The sequence below is a fragment of the Chanos chanos genome, chromosome 9, assembly GCF_902362185.1.
Source record: "Chanos chanos chromosome 9, fChaCha1.1, whole genome shotgun sequence".
Taxonomy (NCBI): Eukaryota; Metazoa; Chordata; class Actinopteri; order Gonorynchiformes; family Chanidae; genus Chanos; species Chanos chanos.
In genome coordinates, this window is record NC_044503.1 from 32486984 (window position 1) to 32499483 (window position 12500).

Genomic DNA, 12500 nt, shown 5'->3' on the forward strand with positions numbered 1-12500 from the left:
GTGTGTGTGTGTGAGAGAGAGAGAGAGAGAGAGAGAGAACTTTTTGTATGTAAGTGTGTTTCTGTGCATGACAGAAAATATTTGTGTTAGAAAGTAAGTGTGCATGTGTGTGTTTGTACGTGTTCTTATCTGTGCAGCCAAATGTGCGACTATGTGTGTTTAAGTGTGCGTGCCTGTATGTGTGTGTCTGTGTGTGTGTGTGTGTGCATGCATGTGCATGTCTCTCTCTCTCTCTCTCTCTCTCTCTGTCTCTGTCTCTGTGTCTGTGTGTGTGTGTACATGGGATAACAGAGGGATTGAGACAGGAAGAGAGAGGCAGGGAAAGAGGTTAGGTCTCATTGTGTTTGCACCCTCCCTGCTTTGCTTCAACTGATCATAATACAACTACAGACTGAATAGGGGAGAGAGAAAAAGGGTAGCCAGAGAGGAAGGGAAGAAAGAGAAAAGAGAGCTTTGGGGGGGGGGGGGATGAGGGAGGGGAGGAGACCATATATCTTAAACAAAGAAAACTGGGAGAAAGACACAACGAAATTCATTTTTTCATCTACACATCAAAAGCATTTTCTTTTCCCCCTCTTTCCCAGACAACAGTATAACTAGGTACACTGGAGTAAGTCGTGCATTAAGAAGAATTTTGACATAAATTCCCAAAAGTTCTACGAAAGACTGACCTGATCTATCACAGTTCATCTTAACATCTCATTGCGGCCCACTTTTCAGATGAAATCTAAGACTTAGCGCACCTTCCCTGACTGCCAGCTGTAGTCATTCCTCTTTGTCATCCAAGTTACTACATCAACATTTTCAAATTACTGTACTGTATAATGACCACGATGGTACGCTAGACATAACAGTGAGTCTTTACGCTCTCCAAGTGCGCTTCAAAACATTAAGGTGATGTCTCAGACAACATAAGAAACTTTATTTTACTGTTTTAAAACTCGTCAGATCCTGCATCGTGTTACTCACCGTCTCCGTCTTGATTGCTTGCTTTGCCCTCTCATTGTCCGCAGCCGTGGAATCTACGCTACCGGTGCTGTATTTGGGGCTCGCGTCTTGTTTTTTCACCTTGATCATTCGGCTCATGTAGGGATCCGCCAGACTTGTCGTTCTCAATGTACGGTGGTCTTCAAAACCTTCCATCTTGGGATTCTTCTTGTTTTTCCCAGGAATGAGAATTTCCCAAATCTTCCCGTCTTTCATTGACCCAGAACCGGTGCTTGAATGGTTCCTTCCCAATTCGATAGCAGAATTTTTGCGATTTCTCCCGGACAGTAGCGAACCAACTCCACCACCACCTCCACTGCCACCGTTCTCCGCTCCAGAATTTTTGCGCAGACTACCCTTTGCCCCAGAACCGCCTGTGAGAACTGGTTTGGGACGGGTCTGGGGACCAGATTCGGAGGCCGAACGGATCCGATCGGTCCCAGTCTTCAGGCTGGTGGGGAAATCCTTGAACCACTTTGCCATGGCAACTTCTTTGACAATGCAACAGATAACTACAGGTGGAAACCCTCAACGCGCAACTCTCCATACACATAAACAGAAACTTTCACGAACTTGCAGTTACTACTTCACCTAGTGCACTATACGACTGATTTTGTGTTAGACTGTTTAATTACGGCGTGAGCTCTTTTTACGCACGAGTCAATTGGTAAATCTTTGGCTCCACGTTCTGGCCTATTTTTTATGCGAAGTGTCTTTTGTTTCTTTGGTTAGTATATCATTTCAATATTTTTGTCCTAAATATTCTTCAGGGTTAAGGTTCCAAATATCAAATGTCTGTTTATAATCTAATTTTCAACTTTCATCCCATTCGTATTTCTTTTTAACCGACGCTTTTGTATTTCAAAAGCGCTCACCTGAATTCACATTGGAATAGGATGTCCCCTGTTATCTGTTAGTTAGGCACTATTCCCGAAGGATGAAGAGTAGTCTTTGAAGAGCATAAACGCGAAAAAATTGGTAATTTTTCTTAGCTCTCGCTGAAGATCCCATTCCCGGTGTGTCTACTCAGAGCGACCGTCAAAAACTGAGTGAGGAGGGTGGTGTAAGTGTACGTGCCCGTGTGTTTGCTGAGATTTGGGTGGGGGGGTTGGGGGTGTGCTTTTTATTCATGTCTACGTGCCTATTAGGGAGAGTTTTTTGGGCGGAGAATACTTGTTACGCATTTTACGCACGCGCTCATTCACTCTGCGGCGCCCAGTGGAGTAACCAATTACAGAGCACATTAAGGAAACAATGATCAATTGATTGTGTCCAGTCTGTGATAAAGTAACATAATGCAACATTTTCAGCGCGTGCTCGCGGCAGTGATAACTTGTCTTTGGGTGTTTAGCACGGCACTGACTTTTGACAAATCCATACAATAGTTCCATGGGAGTGATTTCCTTCTAATATAGCCAGGGCAGTCTAGACACATTCTTTTCAAAAGCACCCGGACTACAAGGCTACACACTCAAATATAATATTTATGAGAGGTCTATTATAAGAGGTCTACTATAATACTCCCATCTCTCTCACAATTACCTTGGGAACAAATAATGGACACAGCCCAGTAATAATGTGTTGACTCATCATTTGCGAACTAATTTCCAGCACTCAGCAGAGATTGTACAGGCTCTCTGCATAATTTTATTTGTAAGGTTTTAGATATATTTTCAGTTTGTCTATGAGCGTATTGTGTATTTCTTCCTTATTTCACGTGAAGAAAATGTGCGTTGCTTACCTTGTTGTCCTTTAAAACTGCGATACAGAGTTTGGGTAAGGCAGACCTGTAACTTCATTTGATGAAATGAGAGAAAGGGGCTGGGAATGATTATTTTAGTAACTATTTAATTATCCATCTTTGTAACAACGAATAGAACTAATAGAAATATTTATGAGATTCGTGTAATAAGTTTTGGGGGTTAAACAGTAATTTAAAGTCCAATGCTTACAGCAATCAAGGGTAATCTATTTATAAATCTCCGAATATTTATGAATAAGAATAGAATAAATGACTATCAGAAATATATTTACAGACACGCACACAAAGAGAGAGAGAGAGAGAGACTGAGTGAGAGAGAGAGAGAGAGAGAGAGAGAGAGAGAGAGAGAGAGAGAGAGAAGTGATAAGGTGAGACGGGTAAGAAAAGTACTCTTTCCTGTTTATGGACAATTGCGTCCCAACCTTTGAGGACATCTATTTATCAACGTCATCTATCAACGTCATGTACTCCCTCTAGTGGCCAAGAGGGAAAACGTGCGTTAATGTCAAACCAACCATTGTAGAGCATGCAAATAGCTTGAAGTGTGCGAAGTAATGAAATGGGTTTAATAATTTCTCATAATATTACACCTAGGACAATTATTCGACATATATGCACTAGCGTGATTGGATGACCTGAATTTATGCTGAAATCTTTTCTCCGGCAGGACACTGAACATTTCGACCAAAACTATTCAGTCCTGTTTATTTGGTTTATGTGTTCAAAACAAAACAAAACCAAAACGACGGCAGCGTTGTACTCCTTAAAATTTCATTGCTGATTGACATGAGTACCTCGCCAATATGTAAAGCAGACAAACTGCCTGAGGTCCCACCCATAACGCCGCTCTTAGCCAATGAGATGATTCCCTGGGGCGGGGCTGGACAGACAGTCTAGTATCGGTCGAAAAGGTAACAGGTTGTATGTGGGCAGGCAAAGCAGTCCACTGGACCAGATTAAGTATCAACTGTACTGTTTTTTCCCCTTTGAAAACGTATTTGGATTGTGGTGTTCACATAAAGATTATAAAGTGGAGATCTTAAGAAAAGCCTTAGAGTTTGTGAACTTAAACGCTACAGCAGGTAAGTTTAATGGATTTACTGGATTTCTTTAGCTTCTTAGCTAGCCATACAACTAGCTAGTTACTAGTTAAATGAGAATGATAAGGACGCCTATATTAAAAAGCTGGCGAATGAAACAGTTAATGTATGGATTACTAGGTTGATGGGAGATTACTCAACAACCTTCAAATGTAGCATATGTTGCGTATTGGTTTCTGTTTTTATATATCTTAACAGTTTTAGATTTGCTCTGGTATTTGAATTGAACCTGTCATTATCTGTTGTTGTCTTAAGACTGAACTGAGGTTCGGCATATTCACAGAAGTAATTACGCGGTGCAGGTGCAATACCACCTGTGGCTTTCCGTCACAAACGCAGTCAAATCAGATCTCTTCTTGTCTGACGTGGTTAGTGTAGGAGTTTAGGATGAACAAAGATACTTTTGTGGAAATTCTATTCACTTTTCTCCTTGACGTCTTAACTTTTCATCAGCTGAAACTTATGAATTTTAGGTAGGCCTAAATGTCGACCGTGAACGAAGATGTACTGCAGTCTGTCACGTAGTTTATTATCACTTGCATTTAGTTACGGTTTACTTTAACAGTAAGGTTATGGCGATTTGCGAGTCGTTGTATATTTTACGGTGGTTTTAAACATGTTTCAAGTGAGATATTGGTTACAGTTGAACAAACTGTCTTTTATTTACAGAGACGGACCAACTTGGCTCTGTGGTGCATTCGCCTGAGCCTCTCAAACTCAGTCGAGTTTGGGGTAGTGCCAACGATACCAGTGACTCACAATGTAAAGAATTTGCTCCAGCGTCTTATCAGGCGTTAAATGAGAGGCATTCGTAAAAAAATCTTCTAGTTCCGACATATATGTCAACAAATCCAGGTGTTTATGTGTCATAATAGCCATGAAAAGAATGATCGGTTTCAAACCCTTCTGCGAAGTTTTCGGTCACTAACGCCCGGTTTCTGAATAGATAACATCTCACTTCGAAATCTTATATTCGCCTATTCATCTGTATTTGGACGCTAACAACTACACACGACCAATTAATGTAGACGTGAATCGCTGAGACAGCTACATATAAGTTTTCATGCAACGTGCTCCTAATAAGACAACATAGTTTTGAAGTGACCATATCAGATAAAACGTTTTCTAAACAGTGTTGTCAGATTGTGTTTGTGTATTTGCGACTAATGTTTAGAAAGCAACACTACAATGCGGGCCTTCCGAGAGGGTGTATCACGCGGTCTTATAGGGCTCTGTTTATGTACTATTTGGCAACCCTGAAGTTCGGTTTTTTTCTTATATCAATGAGCTCAGTTAGAACTGGAGAGAGAGGAAGAAACGAGCGTTTGTCTGTGGGTGAAAGGAGGTAGTTAGGGAAGGAGGGAGTGAGAGGGAGAGATGGAGAGGGAGATGAAGAGAGAGATGGGGAGGGAGTCTGGAGTTAAACAAAGAAATCCAGAGGGGGAGTCAAGTACTTAATGAAAATACAGTGAGGCAACAGACGGCTCTTTGAAACGTTGTTTAAGGCTCGAAAAAGCCCCAAGTTCCCAGGGTTTTTTGGGCTAAACCCTTTTCCGCATAACCAATGGGGGAACTTGATTCCTCCGGTTTCTGACAGAATCTCTTGTATGTGTCACTTCTCTCTCAGTCAGTCCCACTTGTCAAAGCCCCCCCCACCCCCTACCCCAGGGGTATATACTGGGGTTTAAACTACCCATTTCTGCTAACTCTGAGTCATCGAAACTAGGTATTTAAGTTTGCACCTCAGGACAAAGTCTATCAGGATGACCATAGCGTTTCAGATTGAGTGTCTTGAAGGGCATGTGAACCATTCAGAGTTCAGCAGATGCTATGTCAGAAACTCTGCTAAGTTGAACTTGCAGCGGAAGCGCCGCTGAAAAGAATTTTCATGCTGCTGTAGGACAGTTTGCACTAGGGAATTTTTTTTTTTTTTTTTCTTTTTTCTTTTCTTTTTTTTTTTTCTTTTTTGGAATGAGATTTTGCTTGGACAAAATGCAGCAGTAGGTGTTGATGGGGATGGAACCGAGGTATTACACACACACACACACACACACACACACACACACACACACATAACTTCACTGGGTATTCTCTATAGGTGATGAGTCGGTCCATTCCACTCAGCAGTAGCCAGGCCTTTCTCCTAGGTCTTTTGCAGCTCCGTCCTAATTCTATTAGACTCACTACCTCTGAGACCTAGGCAGTCGCAATTCAATTTAAGACAGGGAAATTTCATTTCCAGGAGCGAGAGAGAGAGAGAGAGAGAGAGAGAGAGATTGATTTGAACGTCGCCAAAGCCGTGGACACAAAGGTCTACAGGGTTCAGTCTCAATGTATGAGGGAATTCTTCGTGAGTCTGCCGCAGTTAAAATGGATTGGTCTGGCAGTGTCAGCTAATTTTCCTTTTGGAGTTAGGAGATTTTGTGTGTGTGTGTGTTTCTGGCCCTAACGGGGCTCCTCACATGCAGAGAACAGTCAGCGGTCGTACAGTCACAGGCCGTCCACGTCACGCGTGAGACCGCCGCTTAGAGATGGACGGATGAGTGGATGGATAAGAACGACGAGATGAACGGATACCGAGAGAGCTGACGGAGGATAACGGGGGACAGTGTTCACGCAGGAGTCCTGCTCGATGTTAAAAAAAAATAAATAAATAAAGATTAAATAAAAGGATGTAAAAAAAAAAAAAAAAAAAAAAAAATGAAAGCAAAAGAACGGATGCTTTCAGGACACAGTTGATATGAGGGGAAAGAGAGATGAATGGACTGTGTAAATGAACGTATTCGTCTGTCTGACTCTGATAGATAAGAAAGCGTCAGAGGAAGAGGGAGAGAGAGAGAGAGAGGGAGAGGGAGAGGGTTAGCGTTCTCAGCATAGCTGCCCTTGTTTTCTGCTCCACTTCACTGGAATAATAGGATGAGGGTCTTCTTACCCCTCTTCGCCCCCTTAACACCCCTCCACACCAGCACCCTCCATTCTGCTCGTCTGATAACTCAGGACTCCCGGGCTCTGAATGGACGCTCTGTTTGTTTATGAGGGTCTGTGTGTGTGTGTGTGTGTGTTAGAGGGAGAGAATTAAAAGTGTTAGGCGTGTGAGAATGTTCTAACTGACACACTGACACAGAGACCGGAATGGGACCAGTTCGGTCTACGACCGAGATTTAGCTGGGACAGTTTGACCTAACAGACGTGCGCTGGAACACACACACACACACACACCACACAGATGGACACAGTGACCAAGTCTGTACCCAATAACGGTTCACTTGACTTGAAACACTTGTATCAAACTCACACAAAGAGACAGTGTGTGCAGTTTAACCACTTACAAAGACAAAAGACTTCTGATCTGTGACCTTGAACAGTCTGGACTAACATGTAATAAAAAGTAGCCTTTTCTTTCCTTATTATTGTCACGTTAGACTTGACTAAGCGTCTTTGGTTACAACAGGCTTTTCATTATCAGCTGTACAGATGCACTTTGGGTTTCACAGATCTGTAATTCTGAGGGAAACATATAGTCTTGTGGCCTGTCTATAGGACCTTAACAAAGGCCTGCATTGTATGGCTTCAAGACATGGACAGGATTGTGTGTGTGTGTGTGTGTGTGTGTAAGTCAGACAGACAGAGAGGGAAATGAATGCAGGTTTATTCAAGGTCATCCGAGTCCTTATCAGCGGGTCACACGGAGCGACCGACAGAGCACCGTTCCCTGTGCCCTGAGTGGAGCCAACGCCACTCTGACTCAGTTTTCACATCGCCGTGACGACGGCAACGATTTCACCACGCTCAGAATAACTCAGAACAAGCATGTGCTTCAGACAACAGGACTTAAAAATACCTTTTTTTTTTTTTTTAAGGCTTTGAATACCAACTCCTCTGGTTTGGATCACCGTGTCTTTGGACAAAACGCTTTGATGAGAAAGACCGAAGAGGAAAATAGCGATTTGATTACTTCACGCAGCGTTTTGGGGTTTTTTTTGGGGGGCGTTAATGTCCAACACCCTATGGTGGATGTTGTGACATTCTTAAACTCGCGCACACACACACACTCACCCACCCACTCCCTTTCCACTGAGTCTAAAGACGATGTTTATATGTGTGTTTGCTTTATCTGAGTCAACCTCCCCCCTGCTTTGTTTAGTTATATAAAAGAGTACAAAGTCTATCAGCTGAAACCACATCCCCGAACGAGACCAAAGAGAATGAGACTTTTTCGTCTTCTTTTTTTCTTTTAAATTGTGAAACACGCGACCGTCAGGTTTACAGTAGACGGTACTGTACTTTAACCTGTTCCAGGGTTGGAGTATTTACATTCAGTACGTACAGTAATGAAACACTCCTCTCAAGTAAGCCCGGAAAAATTCCTAGGAGAACGTTCGAAAGTGGCACAGGGGCCAGCCTAAGGTGATTTGCCTAAATGTTTGGTCGAAATGATATGAAAAAATTAAGCTTTTGGGCTGTGTTTGACAACCCAGCTGTTTTTTTTGTTTTTTTCCCTTAGATTTTTTGTTTGTTTGTCCCCTCCCCCCCAAACATGTGCTGTCTTCTTTCCGCTATGAGGAAATTAGAGTGGTGCGGTTTTTTTTTTTTTTTTTATAGCAGGTTGTTTGTCATACGCAAAACGCCCGCTGCAAAAATGCCATCATAAAGACAAACAGAGCCATAAAATTTCATTGGCTCGTCTGACAACCCTCTATGAAACTGGGCAGGTTACACTGATTCTGTCTGCATGCAGTGTATGCTCTCCACACTAATGAAGAGCTCGGGTTTGTCGGGACAGTTAGGCCAGTGGATTCCTGTGTAGAGTTTTGCCATTTCATTGGTGCTGTTTGTGTGCTCTCTCTCTCTCTCTCTCTCTCTCTCTCTCTCTCTCACTCACTCTCTCTCTCTCTCTCTCTCTCTCTCTCTCTCTCTCTCTCTCTCTCTCACTCACTCACTCACTCACTCACTCACTCACTCACTCACTCTCTCTCTCTCTCTGGGGTAGTGTACTTTGCCAGCTGTAGGGGGAGGGTGCTCATAAGGGCCCTGGTTGACTTTTGGAGAAGGAGAGCTTGGGCTCTCTGTACGAGAACAAGTGTGTGTGTGGGGGGGTTGGGGGTGGGGGTATGATTTGTTGCAGGGAGTGTTTGTGAAGGAGAGTGAAAGGTATGTTTGTTTGCAGGGGGGAGGAACGGAGTAACGGACACAGAGCCAGAGAAGGAAAGGGCCGTGACTTTGTTCTTTGTTAGTGAACTGGTGACTTCAGGCATAATCACCCCTGAACTCTGATAAGACCGCTGAAACTAACTCTCTCTCTCTCTCTCTCTTTATCTCTCTCTCTCTCTCACTCACTTACTCACTCACACACACACACACACCCCAACCTTCCTCTCACTCCCATTTTGTCTTTTAGCCATTTCAGCACAAGTTTAGAGATATGATATTTTGGTCTTTGGTACCTTTCAGGTATAGTTCTCATGACTTCTCTCCTTCATGAAAAGAGTTATGATTGTGTCTAAAGTATGTAACACTGCCCGGCTGTATTTTATGAGTGTCACAGATAATCTGATGAATCAGAGCAGATCCCTTAGAGAAGAGGCAGGGAAGGTAGATACTGACTTCATTTTGTTTTGTCCCGTTGAACTTGATTCTACCGTGCTGAATGGAATCAGATTCAGGAGAGAAGGAGAGAGAGCGTTCAGTGTGTGTGTGTGTGTGTGTGTGTGTGTGTGTTTGTGTGTGTGTGTCTGTGCACACGTGTGTCCTGGTTAATGGCTAGCCAAGGACACAAAGCCTTCCGTGCTGAGGAGGTGAGAAGCAGTCAGAATTCAATGGAGCGTATCATGACTGAATGTATGAATGTAATGCGTGCGTGCGTGTGTGTGTGTGTGTGTGTGTAAATGAGAGAGAGAGGATTAAAATACTTTCGTCTCTCAGCGAGATTGAGGAAGTTATGTCACACGAGTTTGAGTGTCGTTCCGAGGCACCGAACAGGCCGCTCGGGTAACCTAGAAACCTGGACAACTTCTGGAGACTGAAAAATGAAAGCGTAGCTGGCTCATATCAGATAGGCTCAGATTCACACCCTGTTCACATTCCTGAGCTCTCTTCATCGCACGACCTGAGAACAATGCCAGAACATAACTGGTTCAACTTGAGTTTAAATGAACGGTTTGACTCGTCGATGTGGAACGGGGGCGAAAGGAACCGGGTTTCCGCCTGACTAGACGGGGCGGCATTTTGAATTTTGCGGCCTTCGGAGTTACGTAACGGTATTGTTTTAATATCACAGGTCGTCACAGCCCCACATGCCTGTTCTTGAGGCTGTGACATCATCAAGCCTAATCCTCTCTCCTCACTCAGCTTCAGTCATAGGTCTTGAAATACCTGCTGTGACGGGTCATTAGAGATTGACAGACGTCAACGCTAAACGTGTCGTTCCCACCTCTGTTATCAACTCTGCAAACGTGGCCCTGTTTTCTTAACCCCCGAAAAAAAACGCATGTCTTAAGACGTGCGGGCCTCGCCACTCAAAATGTCCCCACGTCGCTGTGTGTCCTGGCGTTTTGAAGGAAACACCAGCTTCACAAGTTTTTCGTCTTTTCCTTGTGGAGAGCTTTCGTTAAAATTACTCTGTCGAGGGGGAGGTTTGTTGCATTCCGCTGGGCTGTGATATGTAACGGCCGCGATAAGTAATGTTAGCATCCTTATCAAGAAACGGTGGGAGTGAATGCAATCAAGTTGTCAGCAAGCATTTGATGCTGCATCAACATTAACACGGGATTTACTGGAAACCTGCCCTTTTTCTTTATTGTGTAATCATAGTTTTGGTCATCTCTGTTTACATCAATCCACCAGTCACTGGGTTTCAACCCTCAGTGGATGAGTCAGGTGAGTCTCTCGGAGAACAAAAAGAGGGCGTGGCCAGTGATGTCACACAGGAAGCGGTGGAAGCTTTCTTTGGAACCGGTCGCATATTTGAATGGATTGGAATCCGTTCAGTTCTTTAGCGGTTACCGTGGGGATTCCTTCCTTTGAAAAGCAGACTGTGTCCCTCTTCTCTATCTCTTCCTGTTAGTCTACCAGCAGAGGGCACGACCCCGGGAACCCTCTGACTGTTACGCCAGACAAGAGGAAGAGCAGATATTCGTCACTTACTGGTCATGTGGACTGGGTGGAGATCCTCCCTGTGGGTTTTATTTGGAGCGAGAGAGTTTAGATTGCATTGATGTCTGACCGAAGAATCCATAGTGCGTTATAGGAAAGGCCAGGCCGGTAACTGTGTGTTTGTTCTGGCTTTGAACCTGAGTACATTGAGCCCTGAGTCATGAAGCAGAGAAGGGGAGAGAGAGAGAGAGAGAGAGAGAGAGACTGGGTGATGGAACAAGAGCTGGGACAGATTAATCAGCACTTATGATGTAGCAGAGATGCTGGATGTGTTGATGGACAGAGATGGAGGGGTGTTGTGGGCACTACGCCACACTGTCTGGGCCATAAAGGAATCTATGCACTAATGCCAGTGCCCATTAAGGACTCGCTGGCATTGAACACAATTCACGTCCACTACATTGGCAATACGACAGACCTTTGGATCATATTAATCTCTCTCTGTTCGGCTAATGTTTCCTAATATTGGTCTTTTATGCTTTCCCTCTCTCTCTCTCTCTCTCTCTCTCTCTCTCTCTCTCTCTCTCTCTCTCTCTCAGTATGTCGGCCCCTGTCTCAGGTAGGAAGACCCCGGTGGACCACGGCGTGCAGATTCGGTTTATAAACGACCTGCATGACAGAGGAGGTGGAGGAGGAGGAGGAGGAGGTGGAGGTGGAGGGGGAGGAAGAGGGATGTCAGGGGGAGCCCGTAAGGAGGGCTCGTCAAAGCCCAGCTCGTTTGGTCGGTACGGCGTGGCGGTGAAGGTGCAGCACATCGACGGCCAGGCTTACGTGGTCCTGAAAGACGGCAAAAAGGGCGAATCCTACGGAGTGAAACTGCCACAGCATCGAGGCGCGCCGCCATCTTACAACAGCCTGCCCAGGTTAGAAGATTAACACACACACACACGCACACACGCACACACACACAGCCTATTCCATACACTATTGGCTGACTTCTACACTCAACCCGTTCCATACACTACTGGCTATTTCCCTATCGGTACAATTTTTAGGCCTCACCCCAGACGTAAGCCAAAAATTTAGATTTTTTTTCTTTTATGATCTTTAAATATTAGCCCATCTTTTGGTAAAATGGGAATGACAAAAATATCCACACTTCTCATGTTTTTTTCTTTTTCTTTTTTCTTTCTTTTTTTTTTTTTTTTTTTTACAGTTTTGCTTGTGGTCCTCGGAAGCATAGTAAAAGACATGCACAGTCAGTGAAGAGTTTAGGAAATGCACAGACATGTTTGATAGATATTGGTAGGTTCCTAATAGAATAGAGAATGGAGTCAAGAGATTTCTTAGACTGTAACATAGCTCATTTTACCCAGTGAGGGTTTTTGCTTTTGACTCCAAACCTTCCTGAAGGTCCTAATCACCTACCTTTTTTTTTTGGTTTGTCAGAAAAGTATAAATTAGTTCATTGTTGTGGGTGTACCATGCACATATTGACTTGTGCTGTTCTCTCTGTTGTGTTCCCTCTGTTTTTTTCTCTCTGTCTGTGTGTAGGAGGA

The 12500-nt window shown here is 43.9% G+C and overlaps 2 protein-coding genes across 2 annotated transcripts in view; one reads left to right on the forward strand and one right to left on the reverse strand.

Moving 5' to 3' along the window:
• The window catches only part of she (Src homology 2 domain containing E), an 8433-nt gene extending 6423 nt beyond the window's left edge, over window positions 1-2010 (reverse strand). The window contains exon 1 of the mRNA XM_030783613.1: window positions 970-2010. Coding sequence (XP_030639473.1) covers window positions 970-1470 — 501 coding nt within the window. The 5' untranslated portion in view covers window positions 1471-2010. The remainder of the gene's footprint in view (window positions 1-969) is intronic.
• Window positions 2011-3711: 1701 nt separating this feature from the next.
• LOC115820141 (keratin, type I cytoskeletal 9) overlaps window positions 3712-12500 on the forward strand; it is a 9984-nt gene continuing 1195 nt past the window's right edge. Inside the window, exons 1-3 of the mRNA XM_030783619.1 lie at window positions 3712-3831; window positions 11541-11864; window positions 12496-12500. The exon at window positions 12496-12500 is cut by the window's right edge and continues 642 nt beyond it. Coding sequence (XP_030639479.1) covers window positions 11542-11864; window positions 12496-12500 — 328 coding nt within the window. The 5' untranslated portion in view covers window positions 3712-3831; window position 11541. The remainder of the gene's footprint in view (window positions 3832-11540; window positions 11865-12495) is intronic.